The sequence below is a fragment of the Phodopus roborovskii genome, unplaced genomic scaffold (genome assembly GCF_943737965.1).
Source record: "Phodopus roborovskii unplaced genomic scaffold, PHOROB, whole genome shotgun sequence".
Lineage (NCBI taxonomy): Eukaryota > Metazoa > Chordata > Mammalia > Rodentia > Cricetidae > Phodopus > Phodopus roborovskii.
The window spans coordinates 37,081,852-37,103,660 of NW_026126433.1; the positions used below are offsets into that span (position 1 = coordinate 37,081,852).

General features: G+C 40.2%; 1 protein-coding gene across 2 annotated transcripts in view; it reads right to left on the minus strand.

The window, feature by feature from the left end:
• The window catches only part of Pou2f1 (POU class 2 homeobox 1), a 117,681-nt gene extending 103,799 nt beyond the window's left edge, over window positions 1-13,882 (minus strand). The window contains exon 1 of one of the 2 annotated variants that reach the window (XM_051186156.1): window positions 13,770-13,882. In XM_051186156.1, coding sequence (XP_051042113.1) covers window positions 13,770-13,830 — 61 coding nt within the window. In that variant the 5' untranslated portion in view covers window positions 13,831-13,882. The remainder of the gene's footprint in view (window positions 1-13,769) is intronic. The other variant, XM_051186158.1, reaches the window with a different exon arrangement.
• Between the last annotated feature and the right edge of the window lie 7,927 nt (window positions 13,883-21,809).

Here is a 21,809-nt window from a genome sequence, read left to right on the forward strand (position 1 = left end):
CCATCAAATATTAGGAAAATAAATAAATAACACACCCACTCATGCGACATTATGTCTGCTGATCTCTCAGCTTCCTAAAGAACCCAGCAGGCAGTCTACATTAAGTACTTCACATCTACAACATACAAGAATGTCCTTCATGCAACACCCCTCTAATTCAGGGTCACTATGATCTTTCCTCACCACACTGGACTTTGAGGCTGTTACTGATGTATGTCAACCACAGTTCAACATTCCACTCTCTGAAGAGCCACCAACATCCATAAATTGAACACCCTCCTACCCGCATCCTTAAATTGATGTTTCCTGTTCCAGAGAAGTCCATGCTTGCTGGGAGGTTAGACTACAGTTTGGTCAATATGGAAAAGATTTTAGAACAAGCTTGTTGCTTCTACATATTCTGAAAGTAGGATTAAATTGCCCAAACCATACTGTCTTCCAATTCCTGCTTTATCCCTCCTAAATCTTTGAATAAAATTTTAGAGTAGGCAGAGTATAATTGTATGCATTCTCCAGTTCTCTATTAAAAGAAACATTTTTGTGTGTGAAGGTACCTTTCTCCAAGACCACAACACCACAGCTGACCCATCTCCACCCAGACCCTGCAACTGGACCCTCTCTAAATAAAGGGTTAACACATGACTTTTGAGGAAATCATATGACCACAGTGGGAAAATGAATTCAGCTCTATTCGCAAATCTAAGCTGCTTCTTCAAAGAATAGGAGTAACTTAGCTTTGGGTGATCAAAGGGTAAAAGATCCTTCATGGATCTGGTATTCAGGTCATAAACTACAAGTATTCTGGTGTGATATAATAAAATAAAAATAAATCTGTTTTACATTTAAAAATATAGAAAAAAATAAAAATGTATTAGACCCAACTTAGAGCAAAAAGACAAAAAACAAAGCATTCAGATGTCTATCTATCAACCTAGAAAAAAATTCAAAAGACTAATATAATTAACTGTACTAGAAAGAGTATGAAGAAGCTGACACACTTAACACTACAAATAAGATCACAGGGCCAGTCATGGTGGTGGTGCTTGCCTTTGAATTCCAGAACTCCAGAGGCAAAGGCAGGCAAGCCTGGTCTACACAGCTAGTTCCAGGATGGCCAGGACTTTTATCTCAAAAAGAAAGAAAGAGAAGGAGGGAGGGCGGGAAGGAGAGGAGGGGTGGGGAGATTTGGTACCATCCTCAAAGGTTTGACCCTAACATCTTTAAATGTATATTATTCTACTAGACAAAGGACTATGAGAGGCCAGTCCCTGAAAGTCGGCCCAAATCAGAATGAAGTCATTTACACCAAGAGTCACTTATTCAAACTGAACTTTGAAACAAGGCAGTTTTCCAATCAGAAGGGGTGTAACTTAGCTAAAGCCAACTCTGTCCCATAAAGGAAAAGTAACTCTTTGTTCCACCTCCGCCTCCATTAGCCCTCTTCTGCCTACAAAGCCAGGATGCTCTCTTCACCTCAGCTCACTGAAAACGCATGCTATCCTAAAGAATGAAATGTCTCCCAAGTATAAAACTGAGGATAAAAACCAATTAAATCTTACTCTAAGTTTGTTATACTTTTGTCTTCAAGCTATTCTTTAATCCTAAAGTTTAATTTCTAAGAATTTTATTATTGTTTTTGTTACTTTGTGTTACTAAGAATTAAATCCAGGGCCTTGCTGCACATCAGGCAAGCACTCAACCAATAAACTATTATTTTGTCCTAAAAAACAAAACACTATACATGAAATGTTAACTACAACATGGGAGAGGGGATCCAATGTACCTTAAAATAAATCAAGTAAAAGAGACCAGTAAACTGTTCGATACAATCAAATACTATGTGTCATCTGGAAAAGTTTTTCAGAGATAAGCAGCATACCAAATAAGCAAGGCAATGCAGAATATGAGTAAGTAGGGTGTACACAACTGGGGGTCAATGCCAATCAATAGAGAAATCAATAGTTGATTTCTCACCAGAAACAATAACCAACTGTCATGTTTGTTGCCTCAAGTGAAAGTGACACCACCAGATTAGTAATAGTTTGATAAGGGAGAAGAAATGTACTAAAACTAAAGTATTTTTTTCTTTCTTTTTTTTTTTTAAGATTTTTATACTTATTTATTTATTATGTATACAATAGTCTGTCTGCATGTTTGCCTACATGCCAGAAGAGGGCACCAGGTATCATTACAGATGGTTGTAAACCACCATATGGAAATTGAACTCAGGACCTCTGGAAGAGCAGACAGTGCTCTAAACTGCTGAGCCATTTCTCCAACCCAAGTTTTTTTCTCAGCAGAATTTGCTCCATATAAGTTTTCTACTACAACCCATCTAAGAACCCTTAAAACATTTTAAAATGTTAAAATAATATATAACCAAAAAGTCAATTTTCTTTCTTACCAACCAGATCACAAATGACACAAGACACACAATCCCTCCATTAAAGTTATCCAGATGTTAACAACTGTAGTTGGTTTTATTTATTTACTTTTTATTTTTTTTTTTTTTTAGATAAATCCTCACTATACAGATCAGAATGACCTTGAGCATCTCCAGCCTCAGTCTCATGAAAACTATATCTGGGCCATCACAAACAGTTTACTATTTAACTCTTAATTCAAAAACACTAAAGATTTAAGGGTTACTAGTATCAACAATTTGTATACCAATCACTTCCAACTATTTTATATTCATCATCTGGAAATGTCTAAAAGCTTAGTCAATATTAGTTTGGTATTCAAGTGTCCATCTCTCCAAACAGCAAGACAGAGATAAACACGTAATTAAAAATTGTCCACGGCAGTGATAAGCCAAGACCTTGTCCTCAAAAATAAAAATAAAAACACACAATTGACTCTTTCCTACCACAGGATATGGAAGCTAAATGCAGTTGTTAAATATAGATATTTTACAAGCAGAAACTCAGAAATCCCCAATTCTTGCTATAACTCATCACTCAACTAGCTTGAAGAAGTCAATGCCCAAGGTGGTAATATTGCTCATAATTACTTACTGACATCACCAAAATAGAACCATGACTGGGATATGCCACTCAGCCTCATTAATGCTGTTTTGTCACCTGAAATCTTGGGAGTGGCACTTCATTCCAACAGTTTTTGTGATTAATATGAATTTGTGTAAAGCATTTGGTACAATAATTAACACAAAAATTTTATAAATATGATACTAGAGAAATCAATGCATTTTTGTCAGAAGGTATAGCAATAGCCATGAAATCTGGCTGCAGATTTAGTCACTAAAATGTATACGGTCATGAAAATAACTCATAATGTAGGTAGATATCATGTTCAACTCTTCAGTTAAATCTCAAGTAGTAACATTGCACTTGAGTTCCTTATTTTCAGTTGCGTGATATACATGTTGTTCATGTTGCTTAGAAAATATTCAATCCCACCTTCTACTCCCAATTTGTGGACTGATGACCTACTCATTCTTAATATCTTACCATAAACACTACTTTTTCAGAAAGTCCTTCCTATTCCACTTATCCAGATTAGGGCATCTATCAATGTTTCTATAGTACTATATCCCCTATACTTATCAATGAACCACTATGATCAGAGTCACTGCATGATTTCTCCAACACTGTGAGCTTGGAGGGTATTTGTACCAGCATCACTCTATCTCTAGTTCAAGGCAAGGAGTGAAAGTAGCTGTGTTTACTGAATAAAGTGGAGGCAGAAGAGCCAGTTCACATTGATACTGAGTACAACAATTCATGCTAAACTTATGCCCTGTTCACTTACATTCTGGTAGGATGAGCTAAATCCCCAACCATTCTCTCTACTGTAGTAATTGAGAACCATCTTTTGAGACCCTCTCAACAATAATTTTGAAGTGCAACAAGTAATTCTTTGATGCTACCAAATCACTGCAAAGTTTTATAAAATACAGATATTCAGACTTTAACTGTGTTAGAATCTCAGGTGATGGCTAGGCCTTCTCATATCCCAACAAAGAATTAGAATTCGTTTAATCAAATAAGCACTATTTACTACATGTCTTCTCTGTTCCTGCTTTCAAAGTTCTTAAGAGACAAAAAATTTACTTATATAATCAATTAGGGAAGAAAATAAGACTGTCTACAGTGAAGCGCTGAATTAGCTAGATGAACACAAATTAGGTACTAAATTCAGATTTGAAAGTAGGGCAGGAGCTCGGACTGAAAAAGAAGCTATTTATGGAGACAAGCTATGAATAGATAGGTCCTTAAAGATGAGCAGGCCACTGACCCTCAAATAAACAAAGGGGAAGGTTTTAGATCCTTGCCCTAAAGACTTCTAAAATCTTGCAGAAGGACCTAGAGCAGTGACCAGGTAGAAAGTCAGGTCAAGATGCTCAGCCTCCCTGCTCCTAGTGGACAGCAGGAAGAACAGAACAGCCCCATTTGACCTTTAAATAAAAATACCAGAGACTTTCAAAAGTGTGAAATTTGGACTAGGAATGTAGCTTAGTGGTAGAGTATAAGTAATACTGGGTGTGATCTTCAGCATAAGAAAAATAAAGGTAAAATAAATTTTTAAAAAAGTATGAAGCTCTTCTTAATTTAAATTATGAAAATGTTTTTAAAGTCCATTAAGTAACATCTGAAAATTATACAACTAGGTCATGATACGGAACACGGGCATCTCAACTATGAGAACCACATACCACAGCATTCCTAGGCAGGGACAGTGCTGCACAGGTTCTCAGAACAGTCCAAACACTTTGACCTGCCCAAACAAAATAGTAGGTTCACTTTAAAGTCATGTCTCAAACTGGAATTGGGGTAGGGATTGGGAAAAGAACCAGGCAAGTCTTAAGACAAAATATAGCCATCCTCCTCCCAGAGGCAACTTTTCTAAAAATCAAAACTTAACAAAAGGGCGGGGCAGTGGTTGGACACGCCTTTAATCCCAGCACTTGAGAGACAGAGGCAGGTGGATCTATGAGTTCAAGACTAGGCTGGTTTACAAGAGCTAGTTCCAGGACAGCCTCTGAAGCCACAGAGAAAGTCTGCCTTGAAAAAAACAAAAACAAAAGAACCACAAAAGGAATACTCCATTTATGTGGGGGAGGGGGTGCTTCCTTGTTGGAAGCTTGATAAGGAAGTAGTGAAAAATATGTATAGGTAGAGTACCACTTTCACTGCAAAGGTTTTCCAAGTACTGAAAGAGCGCACTTCTTTCCCAGGGGGCTGAATGGCTATACAAAAATGCACAACCTACAATAATAAGGGACCCCACGGAATCTATCAGCCACTAACACCAGTCCTTCTCTACAACAGCACAAGTAATAAAACTACAGATTTTACTCTGGTGCTCCTCTAAGAAAAACTCTTATAATACTTTAAAGATGTCTCTGCTATCAATTTGTTTCTCCCCACAGAATACCTCTAACACTGCCATTATCACCACCTTATTGTTGACAAAATAACCACAGATATCAGTGACAATGTCAAAATGAGATGTCAATGCTCAATGCACATACACATGAGCATGTGTGGACATCACACCTGTTCTTGCAGAGGGACCCAGGGTTCTGTTCCCTGCCACCCACATGATAGTTAACAAATGCCTGTAACTCCAGTTGCAGGGGATCCATGTGTGACACTCTTGTCTGGCCTCTGGAAGGCTGATAACCACACATGGTGCATATATACACACGTACACATAAAAAAGTTTTACTTTAATTCTTCTCTTATTTTCCAAATAGCTCCCTCTCCCAACTTCCTTATATCTTCATGATCCTACCCTCCATAAACTACATTCAAAATCTTGATATTTCACCCTCTGACTCTAGCTGCTAAACATCTTAAAATACAGGTACTGTTCAAAACACCTAAAAACTGACTCCTTGCTACCTAGCAAACAAAATAAATTCAAACTCGTAAACCAAAGCAAAGAAATGTTCACATGAATTCGAAGTTCCCACTGATAAAGCTTCAACACTGGCTTTTCAACTTCCTGTTCTCCAAAACTGTTCTTATTAAAGCACATGGACCTTGGGAAAGTCACTTAATCTGGCCTTTATTTTACTCAACAATAAAATGGGTATAATAATACTTGTCAGTAAGGCTAACTGGGGTAATGAAAATGAGGGTGCTGCTATAAAAATTAAGGCACTATAAAAATACAGACATTATCATTATGTCATGATTATGGTAATTTTATTTATACCTGCCTTTAAGAGGAAGTAGCCCACATAAAACCCAAAACAACAAGACTTTAAAGATGGAATAAAAGAAACACAAAACAAATGCAAGGGCTTAAAATAAAATGTACACCATAACTATGCTTTTGCTTCTCTTCGGGCCAATTTGGTATCAACATTGTACATGATTAGGAAGAAAGCTAAGCCAGTTAGAGAGATCTATGTCCACAAGACTAACTGGAACTCACTGGTCAGAAGTAAAAGGTCATCTAAGACAGAGCCAGAATCTTTTCTAAAGGTCTATCATCTGTGTCATACGAATGGACTTAACATTATCATGTCAGACTTGTGCTGTTACTAATGGTTCTCAGCCTTCCTAATACAGTTCATTATGTTGTGGTAACCCCTAACCATAAATTATTTTGTTGTTACTTCATAGCTGCAATTTTGCTTGCTACTGTTATGAATTGTAATGTAAATATCTGATATACAGGATATGATATGATCTGATCCCTGTGAAAGGGTAGTTTGACACAAAGGGGTCTCAACCCACATGTTGAGTGAGAACCAATATACTAGAATGAAATTCTCATAGGGCAGATAATTGCTTTACTAAGCATCTTGATTGCACCTACAGCAATTAAACAAAACACCTCAATTTCTGTATACTTGTTTCTATGAATCCAATTTCCCCAGTGCATCATGTTACACTCACGGTCAGTCCTTAAGTCACTCTCAGTAGAAGACAAGCGCCTCTTGGTTCCTCACCTAAACCAGTAAAACAATGAATTCACAAGCTCCTCTGCAATGGTCTTCCTTCCTTCCTTGCTTTCCCATTTCTCTAAACTTTTTAACAGACTTCATAACACCAACACTCAGGAAAATGAGGCAAGAGGACCCAGAAAGTACTCAAGCAAACCTAGGCTACACTGGGAATCCCAACCAGTCCAAAGTTATGCAGTGAGACCTTGTCTTCAAGGAAAAAAAAGAAAAGTCCCATTGACATGAAGTCTCCTCTGGCTGACAGCAATGAGTGTGGGGAAGATGGTGAGGGAAGTGTTACAATGCCAGAGATAAAACAAAGCTACCATGTAGTGTGAGCCCTGCTCACTTTACATGTGTGTGATGAGGCCAGAAATCAACATGAACTGTCTGGAACTGGCTCTTTATTTTTTGACACTGTCCTGAAGCTCACTCATTTCATGAGTAACAGGTTTCAGAAATCCCCCAGCTCCACCCCAAACCCACCCAGTGATGGAATCAAACACTTTACTAGTTGAGCCATCTCCCCAACCTGCTATTCAACAGCTGAGTGACTGACTGGTAAGCACTAAGAGCTGAGGAGCACTTTCTCACAGGGAAGCAAAAGCTTTGGCACAGATTACATCTAAATTACCTTCTGGCTATAACAGTCTAGGAGGTTTTGATTAATTAAAACGAACACATCCTGATTTCTTTTCCTGAACTTCAGTCTGTTGCGTATTTTAATATGTAATTATACACATTGTTTTAAATTTTCCCTGCTTAAGTAAGCATACTAACCCTACTATAACATTCTTATACTTCCTTGTTGTCCACAGAAAGAATGAAGTAAGATCGGGTACACAGCTAAGAAGTATTCTTTTTTATAAACTAAGAAGTATTATGTTTAAAGATTAACTTTAATATCTTGCTGCAGTATAAATCAGCAAAAGCATTTTCTCATTAGCCCAACCATTAAAATGTACAAAACCAAGGAAAAACACCTAGATTTAAAAGTAGATTCCCTTAAAGCTACCATAAATACTCTACTGCTTACGGTGACATATTAAGTATTATACAGGCACAGACTATTTCCCAATCATTTTTATTAACACTTTCTAATGCAAACAGAAAGCTCACAAGAAGAAAAAGAATGTAATATTTATGATACTAACAAAAAAACCAAGTTACAAATTATTAAATAAATCATGTAGCAAATTAAACTATACTTATAACATTCCTTCAATATTATCACGTAAGCAAAAAGACAAGCACTCACAGCTTAGTTTTGTGCTTTTTAGCTTTTTTAAAAAAAATTATAATGTATCCTCTCTAAGTAAATATCCAGTTTTCTAGACAGCATTTCAAAGGAGAATCTTATAAATTTAAGAATTCGCTATATTTTCTTTTGCTCAATTACTAGTTTCATAAATTTACTCAACAATAAACATGTCAGAAGAGTGACATTATTAAAAAAGAAATAAGTTAAATAAGTTGTATTAGTCACTAAGTATATAAAGACATCCTATCAATGCTCATAACTTAACAACTAATAGTAAAGAACATGACATTCTTTAAACAGCATACACAGCATGCAACAAGTTTCTTCAAGTCAAAGGGTTTGAAAACACTTTTCATACTTGAAATTCTAAATGCACTGTAGATGGATCAGTAAGTCAGACAGGGCCCCACCTGTGCTACTCTCATTGTCACTGCTATTACTACTGCAAGAATTTATATGAAGAGCTCACTGTCAATTTAGCACAGAGATTTGTAAATGTAAAGTAAAACTGCATTTACTTTAAAATCTGCTCAATTATCCTCATTCAAAATATAAAGATGTCATTAATATGATTTTTGAAAATGCATAAAAAAACTGCTATTCTCTATGAACCATAATTATTACTTCTTTAAACCACTCAAAAGACCCATTTAGATGGTATGATGGTAAACAATGGCCCAAAGAGTTTTCTTAAAAATGGGAAGGAGTTATTTCACAGGAGGCTGATGCATTTAAGTGGAAAGTTTAAGGCCAGCAGAGACTGTCACAAATAATAAAAAATAAAAAAAAAAAAAAAAAAATCACCAAGGGGGCAGAGATTAATTCAGGAAGAATATAGAAATTGAAATAAGGGAGTTATGTCACTGAGCCAAACCAACATTTTCACTTAATGCCTAACATTGGAGTTCTACGGCAAAATAAACAATATGTTGGCCAAGACATTTACCAATTAGGAGAGCATGGGCGACCAAAACCGAAGTTTTATCTGCGACTTATTCTAGTTTCTAAACAAAAATTACTTGAATGGTTCCAAATGAAATAACTTTCATTAGGAAAAATACATAATTACTATTCACCAAAATTATGTTATGTTACTGAATCAATATTGATGTTAAAAATCGTCTTTATTTTTAGTAGCACAGAAAATAAGACTAAATAAGATTAGGCTATGGTTTTCAATACTTAAAAACAAAAATGTAATAAGGCAACCAAGTCTTAATTTAAGCCTACACATTTACATCCCTCAAGATCAAGCAATACAGATTCCATAAACAATTCCAACATTTCATTTATAAATGAAAATCACTGAAAGTATTCCCAGTTCTGTCATTTTCAAGCACTTGCCTGTTATATTCAGGATCCTCTCACATATCACATTATCTTTGGTAACCTGGTACAGGCAATCTGGCATTTTGAGCCCTAAATTTATTCCAAAATGTACTGATTAGCTGAATTATGTACTAACAATTAGTTCAACCTAGGGCAGCAATGAAAAAAAAAATTGTTCCTTTGGTTATATAGTACCTATTGATGCAGAGAATAAGATTTAAAATATGACAAAAAACATATCATTACAATTGGATAACTGCCATTTGTATTTTCCTTCACGAATGACATTTTTGTTTTGTTTTTGTTTTCTGACAATGCCAAAATGAAAAGAAATCAAGTGAACTGGAGGAGAGAGGTTAAAAGTTACTTTTACAGCAAAGACAGACTCAACTAGGGCAGGGCAGTGATAGAGCAAAGCCCTTAACCTAGACACAGAGGCAGGCAGATCTCAAATTTAAGGCCAGCCTGGTCTCCAGAGCTAGTTCCAGGATGGGCTCCAAAGCTACAGAGAAACCCTGTCTCAAACACCCTAGACCCCCCCTCCAAAAAAAAAAAAAAAAAAAAAAAAAACCACACAAGTCCTTCAGAAATAAAGAACATTTAGTCAGCTGTCATGGATGTCAGAGACCTTAATTCAAACGTTCCATTATAATTAATAGGTGGGGCAAATTAAGAAAGTGACAACAGATTTTTTAGAAACTTGTATGGGAAGTTGCCTGACAACAGCAAAGGAGACAGGCAGGTTCGAGGCTTCTGAGGGCTCCAAAGCAACCTAAATAGTCTACTAAGTCTACCTCACTATCAGTGGCAAGAGTAAAACAGCCTTTGTAATCACATTCCCCAAAACTTTACTGTCTCTAAGATAACCATTAACAAATTTAAGAAATGCTTAAGAAAATGAAGTAACATCAAAAACTATATATAGAAATCACTACTTTGAAACAGGATTTTTAAAATACCATTCAAAATAAAATGTACAAACATGCACAGACAAATCCAAAAAGAATTCCAAATTCTTTTTAAAGCTACTTCAAAACACAAGCTTCCTCTTAAGTGTTTTACTTTATTTTAAACACTATAATTTTAACATAAGAGAATGCAGTGCCCTCCTTTTCTTCAACTCAATTTTAGTCATTAAAATAGGCTCCAAACCAAATGGCCATTCCACAGGCCTGGGCCATACTGTGATTAAGTAGTAGTTTCTTATAAGATAAAGCTTAGAAAGAGAAACTAAACAAACAAAAACATTAAATAAGCAGGAAAATGTTTCACTTCTACAAGTATCCTTATTTTAGGTCTATAATCTCCATCTGAAAATATGAGGAAATGAGTCTTTACTATAGCAAGAATAGCCAACTGAAATAAAAGGTCAGTTCACCTTTTTCTGTATGACAAAAACTGTAACAGTGAGCTTTGTTTGTAAAATGCAATGGGCATTTTATTTTTATCATTTTGGATAAAATGCCTACAGCCCCAGCAGTGGTTAAACTGCAGCTATAAAGGAAATTGTCCAGAGATAAATGGTTTCCCTAAGAGAAAGCTCCATTGCTATACTTCACCTCAGGACAATAAATCACATTAACTGCACCTTGTCCTCTGTCCAATGACATCATCAGTCTGACTACATCTTGGGAACTGGGTGCAAAAGCATATGCTACTTAAGGCATGAAATCATTACTGCTTTCTGTCCAGCCACCCTCATGCTTCAGCTCTCTGAAGTGGTTATTCACCTGGGCATTCTCAGGGAAGCTTTCTCCTCCTACTTCATTGAGGGCCTACCTACAGCATGTGTAAGAGGGGGAAGTGGTGAGACCTAGTTATTTTGAATTAATTTGCATTGAGTCCCCTAAATCTGAAATTTTGTTTCAAGTTAAGTTGAAGTCTAATAAGTCTCAAAACATTCACCACAGTGGCTTAACACATTCAACATGACTCCTCATACACTTGCCCTAGAAAGCAACACCTTTTAAAAACAAAACACAGCGCAGACCAGAAATCAAAATGACTGTTTTCTCTCAACAGTTAAAGTTAATTGGTTTTCACAGGCCAATTGTCCCAAGTCTAGATAAAACAAAATCAATTCTGACACCTTAAAGCAAAGGGTGGGCATGCTAAGTTCCAAGATCAAGGAAAACACAATGCATGTGTTTATCTTCTATTTTCACTTTGCACTCATTAAGCATGATACCAACACTCAAAAAAAAAAAAAATCCCACTTCTGTTTTCGGTACTGCTACGATTAAAATAAGCAGGTCTGTGTCGGTGATAGCATAAGAACGTCTGCCTCACTTCGCGTCGGTGAAGTAACTGGAAAAGTAGCACTGCTCAGAAACAACCCAAGTGTTGTCAACTGGACGTTCTAAACTCCTCAGCTCCTGGAAGGAAAAAAATGCTACAAATCTTCCAAAGCCTGAATGAGTTTAAATTGGGGAGAGGTAGAATATCCCCACAACAAAGTCCCCTATTTGTACTAAGCCAGTGGCTCTCATAAGCCTCTGCAAATTGGAAATAAGGTCCGAGTTACTACAAACTGCAAGAGAAACTCCTTTTAGGAGAAAACAGGCCACCTCAGAGCTGATGCTCAGCTCAAGCTGTTTTTATGCTGGAAGGTCCCAAGAGGATGTGTTCCGCCCGCGGAGGAGGGGACTCAAGTGGCAGTTGGTGGGGGAGTCATTTTGGTTATTAGTAAATAAATCAAGTAGCAGAGAACAAGGCCTAGGCAACTACGGGTGCAGTCCAGGCCTAGTTCTCGTCTTGCCTTCCTAGCACAGACTGGGTTTGATCTCAGAGCCTTGCCAAGGAGGAGGAGGAAAAAAAAGATGAGAATCATATCGAACCACAAAAGCACATGGGGCGAATGTAAAATATAAACACGGCGTTGGGCTGTGAGTGGCTGTTATTAAAGGTCTGAATTACTAAACATGAGAGGCGGGGAAAGCCAGGCGGCCATTTCAAGAATATAAACCTCCCTGAATTAGACATTATTCAAATGAGAAGCAAGCAGAGGACCCAGCACGCATCGAGAAAGCACCACCACACACAGGCAGGGAGGGGATCTCCGCGTCTAGCCACCACCCCCGCTCCCCAAAGGACAGAAGAAATCTAGAATATCAACTTGTCAGGCCAGCCTTTTGAGGGTAGGAGGGCAATCTTTTACGGTCGAGTTCTCGGGTGGTCTCCAGGAGCTCCCGGGCCACGGGGTGAGAGGGCCCCCAGTGCCACCCGCGATTGGGGGGGGGGGGTCTGCGCCGAAGAGCGACCAAATCCTCCAGCACTTCCAACCAGACTGTCCCGCAACCCCACAGCAGCGGGGTTTCTCCAGACACGCGGGTGCGGGTCCGGGACACACGGACGACCGAAGCCATTTACACGGAGGGGAACTTCCCCGAGGGCTCCTCCCACGCAGCCCAGCCTCCTAAGGGACCGGAGGACCCCGGTGCGGACTCAACGGCCCGAAGGCTACCTCTCGGGGACCATGCCACGAAGCCCCTAAGCACAGACGCGGACCCACTGGGGTCAGGCCGCTGCCCGGGGCACGGCGGGGCGCGGCCGAGGGGGCCGGGGCCGTGACCCCCGGGCTCGGCCCCACGAGGACCCCCGCGCGGGCAGGGCGCCACCCCCGGGTGATCCCCGCGGCGGGGCAGCGTCCCCCAGCGCGAACCCGCGCCGGCTCCCAATCCTGGGGGCGCCGCGCGGGTGTCCGGCCACCGGGGTCCGCTCCGGCCTGGCCGCCCACCGGCATTGTGCTCGCCGCCACCTCTGGCCCTTCCACGCCCCCCCCGCCCGCCCGCCCGCCCGCCCGCCCGTCCAGGTCTCCCGCCCGCGCCCCGCCGCGCCCCGCCAGCCCAGCAGCTATGAATATGTAAAATGTCTTTATTGTCCTCTCCCGGTGTCCCGGCCCCGCCGCGGACCCGCTCCGATTCGGGCACCGTGCGAGGAGGCGGCGGCGGCCGGCGGAGGAGGAGGAGGGCCGGTGCCGGCGGGCGGGCCGGCGCGGCGGCGGGGTGGGCCGGGGGCAGGAGGAGCGCGGTGGCTTACGGCCCCCTTTGCCCCGGGTCTTCTTCCCCCTCCGCCCGGCCGCCCCGAGCTCCTTCTCCCCTCCGCTGGGCGCCCGGAGGGGGCTGTGTTCCCCGGCCCCCCATCTCCTCGCCGTTAATTATAATAATCCTGAGTACTAATAAATTATGCTAAGTCGCGGGGGGGGCAGCGGGAGCCGGGGTTGAGTATGAATATGAATATGTAAAATGCTGTAATGATTACCTGCTGCTGCTGCCGCCGCGGCTGAACTCTCATCTTGACTCGCTGCTCCTCCGTCCGCCATTTTGAATATTTTAACCAAAATCGCCCGGTCGATAAACCCTCCCTCGCTCCCGCTCCCCTCCCCCTCCCGCCCTGACCGCCTCCTCCCTCCTCTTTGCACCCTCCCGTTCCTTCCTCTCCCGAGGCGCGCGCCAGGGGGCGCACGAGGCCGGCGCTGCTCTCCGCCGGCCCCCTTGGAAGAGCTCCACCCCCCGCGCGCACCGTGCGCAGGCGCGTCCCGGCTGCCAGGCCCCCTTGGGCAGCTAAAGTGCCCCCAACCTGCCAGTCATGCCTTTCCCTTCAGGATTTTTTTTTTCTTTTCTTTTTTTTTTTTCCCTCTCCTGGTAAGCTCCGCGCACGCGCAGTTCCCTCCACGCGCCGGAGAGCAGCAAGGCGCATGCGCTTCCCTTCACCCTCGCCCGGAGTGTAGCTTCACCTCAAAGTGTATGTAGTCTGTTAAGTGCTCGTGTACGTCTTCCGATAAATCCTCCCATCTTCCGCGTAATTCCCTTCCCGGATTAGCTCAGGGTTCCCATGGCGGGATTGTAGAAGGACAGCGTGCACGGCGGCTGACAGCGAGAGCGAAGACTTAGCGAGCGCTCCACGGGCCCGCACCCCGCCGCTCGCTCGGCACTTTCTTAAGTCTTCCCTCGCAGTTGGCTCGGACAATAGAGGGGCCGCTCCCCTCCGAGGTAATTTCCGGCCCTGCGGGCAGGTGGGGGCGGAAACGCCCTCGGCGGGCAGCGGGCACGAGGCACCTGCTGGGCCACGCGCGGACGTCCCGCTTTAAATTTGAATCCGAACTAATCCCCGCCCCGCGACTCCGCCGGTGCCGCAGATTCGACCCCGGCCGGCGTGCGGGGCGGGCCCTGGCGGTGCTAATTAGCCGGGGAAGCTTCTGCTCCACTTGTTGCGGATGCCGGGCAAACCTCGGGGAGCCGGCCGGGTCGCTCATCACCCTCCCCCGCCCCCTTCCCTTCCCTTCTGCCCGGGCCCCATGGCGCGCGCCCACCCGGGCGAAACAAACTGGCTCCATCTGCGCCCAGGACCTGGCTTTTGGAGCACCTTTTAAAGGCTCCTTGTAAACTGACCTGATTAAAAATGTGCAAGTTGGCAGGAGCGCCACCGTGTATTCGCTTGGCTATGTAGCTCAGTAAATAAGAGAGTGGAGCAGTCTCCTCTTGTATCTTCCTTCGGAATTAGCCAACATATGACCGAGAGTTCTCTACTGCTAAAAGAGTTTCCTGGATGAGATCCCAAATCTATTTTACTAATTCTTAACGAGTCTTAAGATTTTCCTAAAGTTTTTTAGTAGTTCGCGGTAAGAGAATAAATAAATAAATAAATCCTAGGCTGTCCTTAAGAAAGAAAGATACTATCAAAGTTTTAACTGGATGAAATTGCAGTTTCTCCCCAAAACAAACAAACAAAACATATCCCTGCCTGAAAGCAATTATTTTAACGGCTGAAGTTTTAATTGTGAATCTGAGCTTGCTTGTTGAATTCCTTACACTGCACAAGTACAGTAAAAGCTATTGTGTGTTACAGCTAGAGGTTTGGGATGAGACTGATTTATTTGTGGTAATTAAGCCTTAGGGTGTGCACATGACTGCTTAAACCAAATAATTGGACCACCCTATAATTATTTAAAAATACACAAACCAAAACAATAAAGGAAATGCAAATTTTAACCATGTTCCAATGAACCTTTGGAGATGCGGCACAAATTATATTCACCCCTATTACTATAGAAGAAGTCTCAATATAATTTAAAGTTAAGTAAATAGCACTCCTTGTGGTGGGCACAAATTTTAAGTCATTACCACTAACCTATTTTCTTCCTGTTTGTTCTTTGGTTCAAAAAGTAAATGCATATGACCTTCATCAAGTCATTGAAGCTATACCATATAATTTCCATAAAAGGAAGTTTTGTGAGAAGAATTAAAGAATAATTTTGTGAGGGGGAACAAAATTTTTAAATAATCTGTATCAATCTTTTCTTTTCCATAATGGTAGTATTTATTTTTGCAGCTGGGTCCCCAGTGCCTAGCACAACTCTTGGGTTTAATAGATGCTCATAAATGCCTACTGAATTTTTTAAAAGCAAATAAAATTATATAGGGTTTTTTTATACTGATGAAATCATTTTTAAGAGTATTAATACCTATGCCCTACCATTTTCTTCACTAGTTGCTAAGTATAAAGAAATATCTAAGACAGTATTTTTGGGTTCAGCAAACTTTTTTTTAAGCTGTGTGGACCTCGGAAGGTATGAACCCTATTATCTCAATTTTTCAGAATAGAGGAATTGACGAATAAAGATTGTCCAGCATCACACACACCACTCATAAGTGATGCAGCTGAAATTAAAACATAGGCAAGGAACCACCTTAACCATTCTTGTATGTCATCCTCTGTGGATCAGGTCATGTTTTTAAGGGTTATATATTTCAGTGGAGGGGGAAAAAATATATTAACAAATAATGTTCTGATTTGTGAATAGGTATGGTCATATAACTAAATTTCATGTATTGACTCATAAGGAATTACTAATGAATGGGATTTTTGTGGCATTTCTTAAATGAAACAAATACATTCTTTTTTCTTTTTTTTTTTTTTTTTTTTCTTCCTAAAGTACATGTATGAGGACCAAAATTCCTTCGTCATTCTTGATCCATGAAGTGCCTTTGTTCTCATGGCACAATATACTGCTAGGAGTAAGCAGGTTAGTTCTTGTCTCTACAGGCAGAAGGAATCTTGAAACAAAGGGCACTGCCTTCCTTAAATTAACCTTAACTCTCTTTGTGGCCACATGTACTTGAAAAAGACTGAGGAATGAAGACTTTGGGAAATAGGTTTTAAAAGGAGGTTTGAGTGACTTAAGTTAAAATGATCTTTTTTACAGACATTTCATCTGTTCATAAAAGATTAACATTCTAATAGAGCAAAGTGATTTGCTTAAAGATCTATGGGCACATTTGGTAACTGTGGCAGAGTTTGCAAACTGTGTTCTCTGACACCCTCAGGGTTAGTTTAAGGTCAGATTAAAAAAAACAAAAACAAAAACAAAAAACAAAGAATGACTCTGCTTCACCTATATTGGAACACAGATGAGATTTTATTTGCAAACATAGTAATACTACTTAATATGTATGGGATTTACTACCTTGGAAGACTCCACCAAGCTGTTATATGTCTAAAAATGCAGGTGCTGTGGAGGTTTCAAAATAAAATGATCAAGACCATTATCTATGAAACCTTGGGATCTCTATACCCCCTTTGCCATTGTCTACAGTGTATCCAAAAGATATTCCAAGAAAGATCCTGATCCATCCTTGAACATTTCAGTGGATCTCCTCATTCAGCCGTGAAGAGGCCTTCTATTAAGCCAATGAATATATCTTGGCCACACATCTTAACATTCATAAAAGTATGGCAAGCCTACTGCCTGTAGCTGACTGATAAAATGTATGTTCTACCCTTAATGTACAATGTAGACTATTTCTATTTCTGAAAGAATGTACACTGAGATCTTTACAATTCAATACTCATCAAAAAACTCAATAACATTTATGGAGAACTGTCTGATAGATACATAGCTATTTTCCCCTCTAGTTCAGGGTCAGCAAATATACAATACTGCTCTTGCTACTATCTTTTCCAAGCCGCTGGCTAACTTTAATCCATAACCCCTTTCTTAAACTGAGTTTAGACTCTTATTCAAACACAATTCTTTCCAACTAGTGCTTCAGGCAGCCATCGGCATCTCATCAGCATTGGCATGCAACGTGAAATCCATTTGCTATTTCACCTCTGGATACTCTTAAAAGCCAAACTGTCAGAAAGCCATGAACTTGAAATTCATCATTTTGTCCCCTTGCAAGATTCTTTCCTAGAACTGCTCTTTGGACTTATGTCATCAGCCTACATTACAGTCATAAGAAAACCTCTTAGAATGCATCATGTTTACTGTAGGAGTATTTTTGGAGTGCCTGTCTTCTGAGGATTCTTTTTTAACAATGAAGGGCAGAGGTTAAGTAGCACACCTAAATTCACTGAGTAAAGTGGGAGATAGAAATTGAAGCAAAAATTGCTTGATTGCATATCCTTTCTTCTTTTCTTCTTTGTGTTCTCAAAACTGCGCCCACCTGCCTCCCCAGCCTGCCCCCCCCCTTTGAGTATCCATCCCTGTACCTGTTTGTATGTGCTGAGATACCTACTCCCTATTCTAGTGATTCAATTTTTGCTCTTCCTCGATTTTCCTTGCCTCTTCCTATCCTTCCTCAGAAACTTTTTCTAGATAAACTCTCCCTGCATTTATTCATCAACTCACTACAATCTGAATCTGCTCCAATCATTTTCCTGGAATTACTTTATTGGAAGTCATTGATGACCTCCTATCTGCCAAATCTGATTACATCTTCAGTCCTCATCTTGGCCCATCTCTCAGCAATTTGACAATGTTGATCAATCCTTTCTCCGTAAAAAATCATCTCTGCCTCTGGCCTCAATGACAAATTGCTCTCCAACTTCTCCTCTTATCTCTCTAACCACATCTTGATTTTCTTCACTGGATCCTCCTCTTCTTCCCATCTAAATAGGTACTCCTTTACCCCCTCTTTGTGTTTTAGAGATCTGCCTTTGGCTCTCTCTTCCTGTTGCAAGCCTGTTTGGTGTCAATATCTATCCCCACAATTTACATTGTTATTTCCTGAAGCCTAAATCTACACCTTCAGTCTTTTCTTATTGTCACAGATGTTACATGTATCTTTCACTAGAGTATAAACTATGAAGAGCCTGTACATAATCTGTGCTAAACATTTTAACAACACATTTTCTTGCACAATTGCATCTATATTATACTAACTATCCAACACACATACAAAGTCTTTATTCACAGGCAGCAATGGAAATCTATATTTGGCATTGTTCTAGACAGAGCATTTTCTTTGGATTTTTTGGAATATCCTGGGAATAGTAAACATTTAATTCAACCTTTTAATATTCAAAGACAACATAGCTATCTAAATTTTATGTGCTCTAAATATACATTACCCACATATCATTCATTATCTTTGAAATCAAGATGCATTTCAGAAGGGGCTTGATTTTAAAATGTATTTTATTAATCAGTTGGCAGCATTTTAATGGTATGTGAAATAATGGTACTTCTATGAAATAACCATGTTTTTTATTGAGAGTAAAAAGTTAAAGACGCCATTTTAATGTTTTATCAGATAAGGAATGCTTACTAATTCTGATTTACTGAGTTTGTAAGGCAATAAAGGCTTCTCAATATTAGTGTTAGGATGAAAGGAAAAGACTTCCATTTGCACAGTACTTTTCACACCTACAAACATTTCCTAGATTTCACACCTACAAACATTTCCTCTGTTCCAGATATATAGCAATGCTAAATGAAAATATAAGAGTGGGGGCAGGCTGAAAACTAATCTCTATGAATAAAGGAGAAGGCACAAAAGAAAGCCCTGAGAGATGAGCTTACAGCTTCATCAACACCCACTATGAAGGGAACAGAACAAAGTTTATTCTTGATTCAATTATGAGTGATCTAGGCCCAAAAAACATAGATCCAGGTTACTTTTTAAAAACACATTCTAGTTGAGGTTCTGTGACGCAATGGATAGTGCATTGCACTTCTAGTGACGGGGAAAAAAAAAAAAACACACATTATGGAGAGAGATGACTCAGAGATTAAGAGCACTCACTGGCTGCTCTTCCAGAGGACCCTGGTTCAAGTCCCAGCATCCACATGGCAGTTCACAACTGGCTGTGACTTTAGTTGCAGGGGATCTGACAGCCTCACACAGACATACCAATGCACATTTTTTCAAATATATTGATGGAAACATCAGGTGAGCAAGAGATCAAATTGCAGTGCTGTGGGAGACAGACCTACAGCCCTAAGCAAAAACAACAGCAGTACTTCTAGCAGGGAATAAAATGGGGATGCAATTTTGATGCCAACTTGAGCTACATAAGATCCAGTGTCAACAAAACAAAACACCAAGATGTATAAAAGGAGAACCCTAGCACCTGGCTGATAATGTATCTGTAATCCCAACTACCTGGAGGCTGAGGCAAGAGGATCATGAGTCAGGAGTAGTGCAGCAATAAGAAAAGAACACAAAACTCAGAAAGAGGAAGGGGTGGGCTGCCGGAATTAGAAAGATGGCAATTAAGAGTACTTACTCCATAATAATGAGCTCCAAGGGGGCAGAGCAGAAACAGGAAGATCCCTGGGCTTGCTGAAATCCAGCCTAGCTAAGGAAACAAAAGCCCCAGATTTAGGGAGAGACCTCACTCATTCACCTCAAAGGAATATGTAGAGAATGATGGGACAGCATGGGAGGGGGTGGGAGGGACTTTGTATGTGTGGGGAGGGGAGGAAGCGGGGAACCGGACAGTTCCTAAATAGGGATGTAGGATAGAAGAAAGTCTTTTAGGTTTTATACAATGCTTGGACAGGATAGTGTCAAATGCATGATGGTCAGAGGTAAGGTTCAGAGAAATTTAGTAACTTGCCTAAAGTCACTTAGGAGCTACAATTTGAATGCAGGACCACTGACATCAGCTTTTCTCACATAGGAGGCTGCCCTGCCTTCTTTGCCTTCTCTCAGGAGAGAGAAACTAGTATTTCTCATTGCCAGATAGTACTGATTGCTATTTACTTTCTCATCTATTTCATATTATGATAATGTTTTCCTGGAATTGGATGATATAATACTAGAAATTGAAGATGTTTATTCGCTACAAAGATTACATATGCAGGCTTCCTGTCATAATCAAGGGAAGTTGCTCACATCGTTTATGGTTTCCAGTCTTCTCTGTAGATGATAATGCTTATTTTAAGAATTGAGTTTTACTAAGCCTGCTGATCTTCCAGAGGAAAGTAGGTGATGGGGGATAGAAGGGGGCACTCACATACCCTTTTGCTATTTATTGAGTCTGGAGTCCACCTTAAATAGGTTTGCTGGGAAATATTGCATGTGATGAATGATGTAGTATTTAAATGATGCTGTGGATGTTTTCCTCTGTAATAAAGCAAATTACTCTAACAAAACTATTTTGTTTCATTTCTTCATACAAAATTCATGTTTGAAATCCATCTAGGCCCTAAAACTTTAAATTTCCATAACAAGTTTTATGCATTATTAAATTTTATGCACTACCGCATTGTGCTCTTGAAATTGATTGTACAATCTAATTAATTCAGAATATTAACTACAATTTCCATAAAATGAATAGGATAATGTTGATGGGGGTAAGATGGAGCGCTAAGATCATCTCATCCCCCTCTCTCCAGCATCCCAATTATGTGTATACTAAAAACAGCTTCTCTGGAAGTCCCCTAGCCAGTAACTTCAATTTGGGGAAACGCAGCCAAGATCAAAAGTTAATTTAAAATACTTCCAAACAACTCTTAAAGACTCATGCTTCATTCTCAAGCGACCATTTCCAACTTTATGTCAAAAGTTAAAGCTCCATTTTTTAAAATTTGCTTGTTTTGCTTCTATTAGCCAGAGTTTTCATAAGCCATGGGATTTTTAAATCCAAAGTAGATAAATTAAAAGTATGAGAAAGGCAATCTGTTCCTTGGAACCACCTCCCTGAGAAGCAAAACATCATTGGCAGTCTAGCAACAATGGGAGAGACCAAACTGTCAAGAATGAGCAGAAGACCTCAGAAACCATAGGGTCCAAGGGTTCTTTACCTTAGCGAAAGCAACCCTATGCTATCAGAAGAGTCTGAGGCTCTTGTCATGTCATGTTACAAAACATGATCGATGCTCAAGCTAACTTGGAGAAAGGCAGAGCAATTAAATTCGCACACGCCTTCTATTTAAGAAGGTAGCAAACTATTGTATAAAATGTATAAAATGTTTTTGGGTTTTTTTTTTTTGAGCCTGTCCTGGAACTTGCTCTATAGACCGGGATAGCAACAAATTCATAGAGATCTGCCTGCCAAGTGCTGGATTAA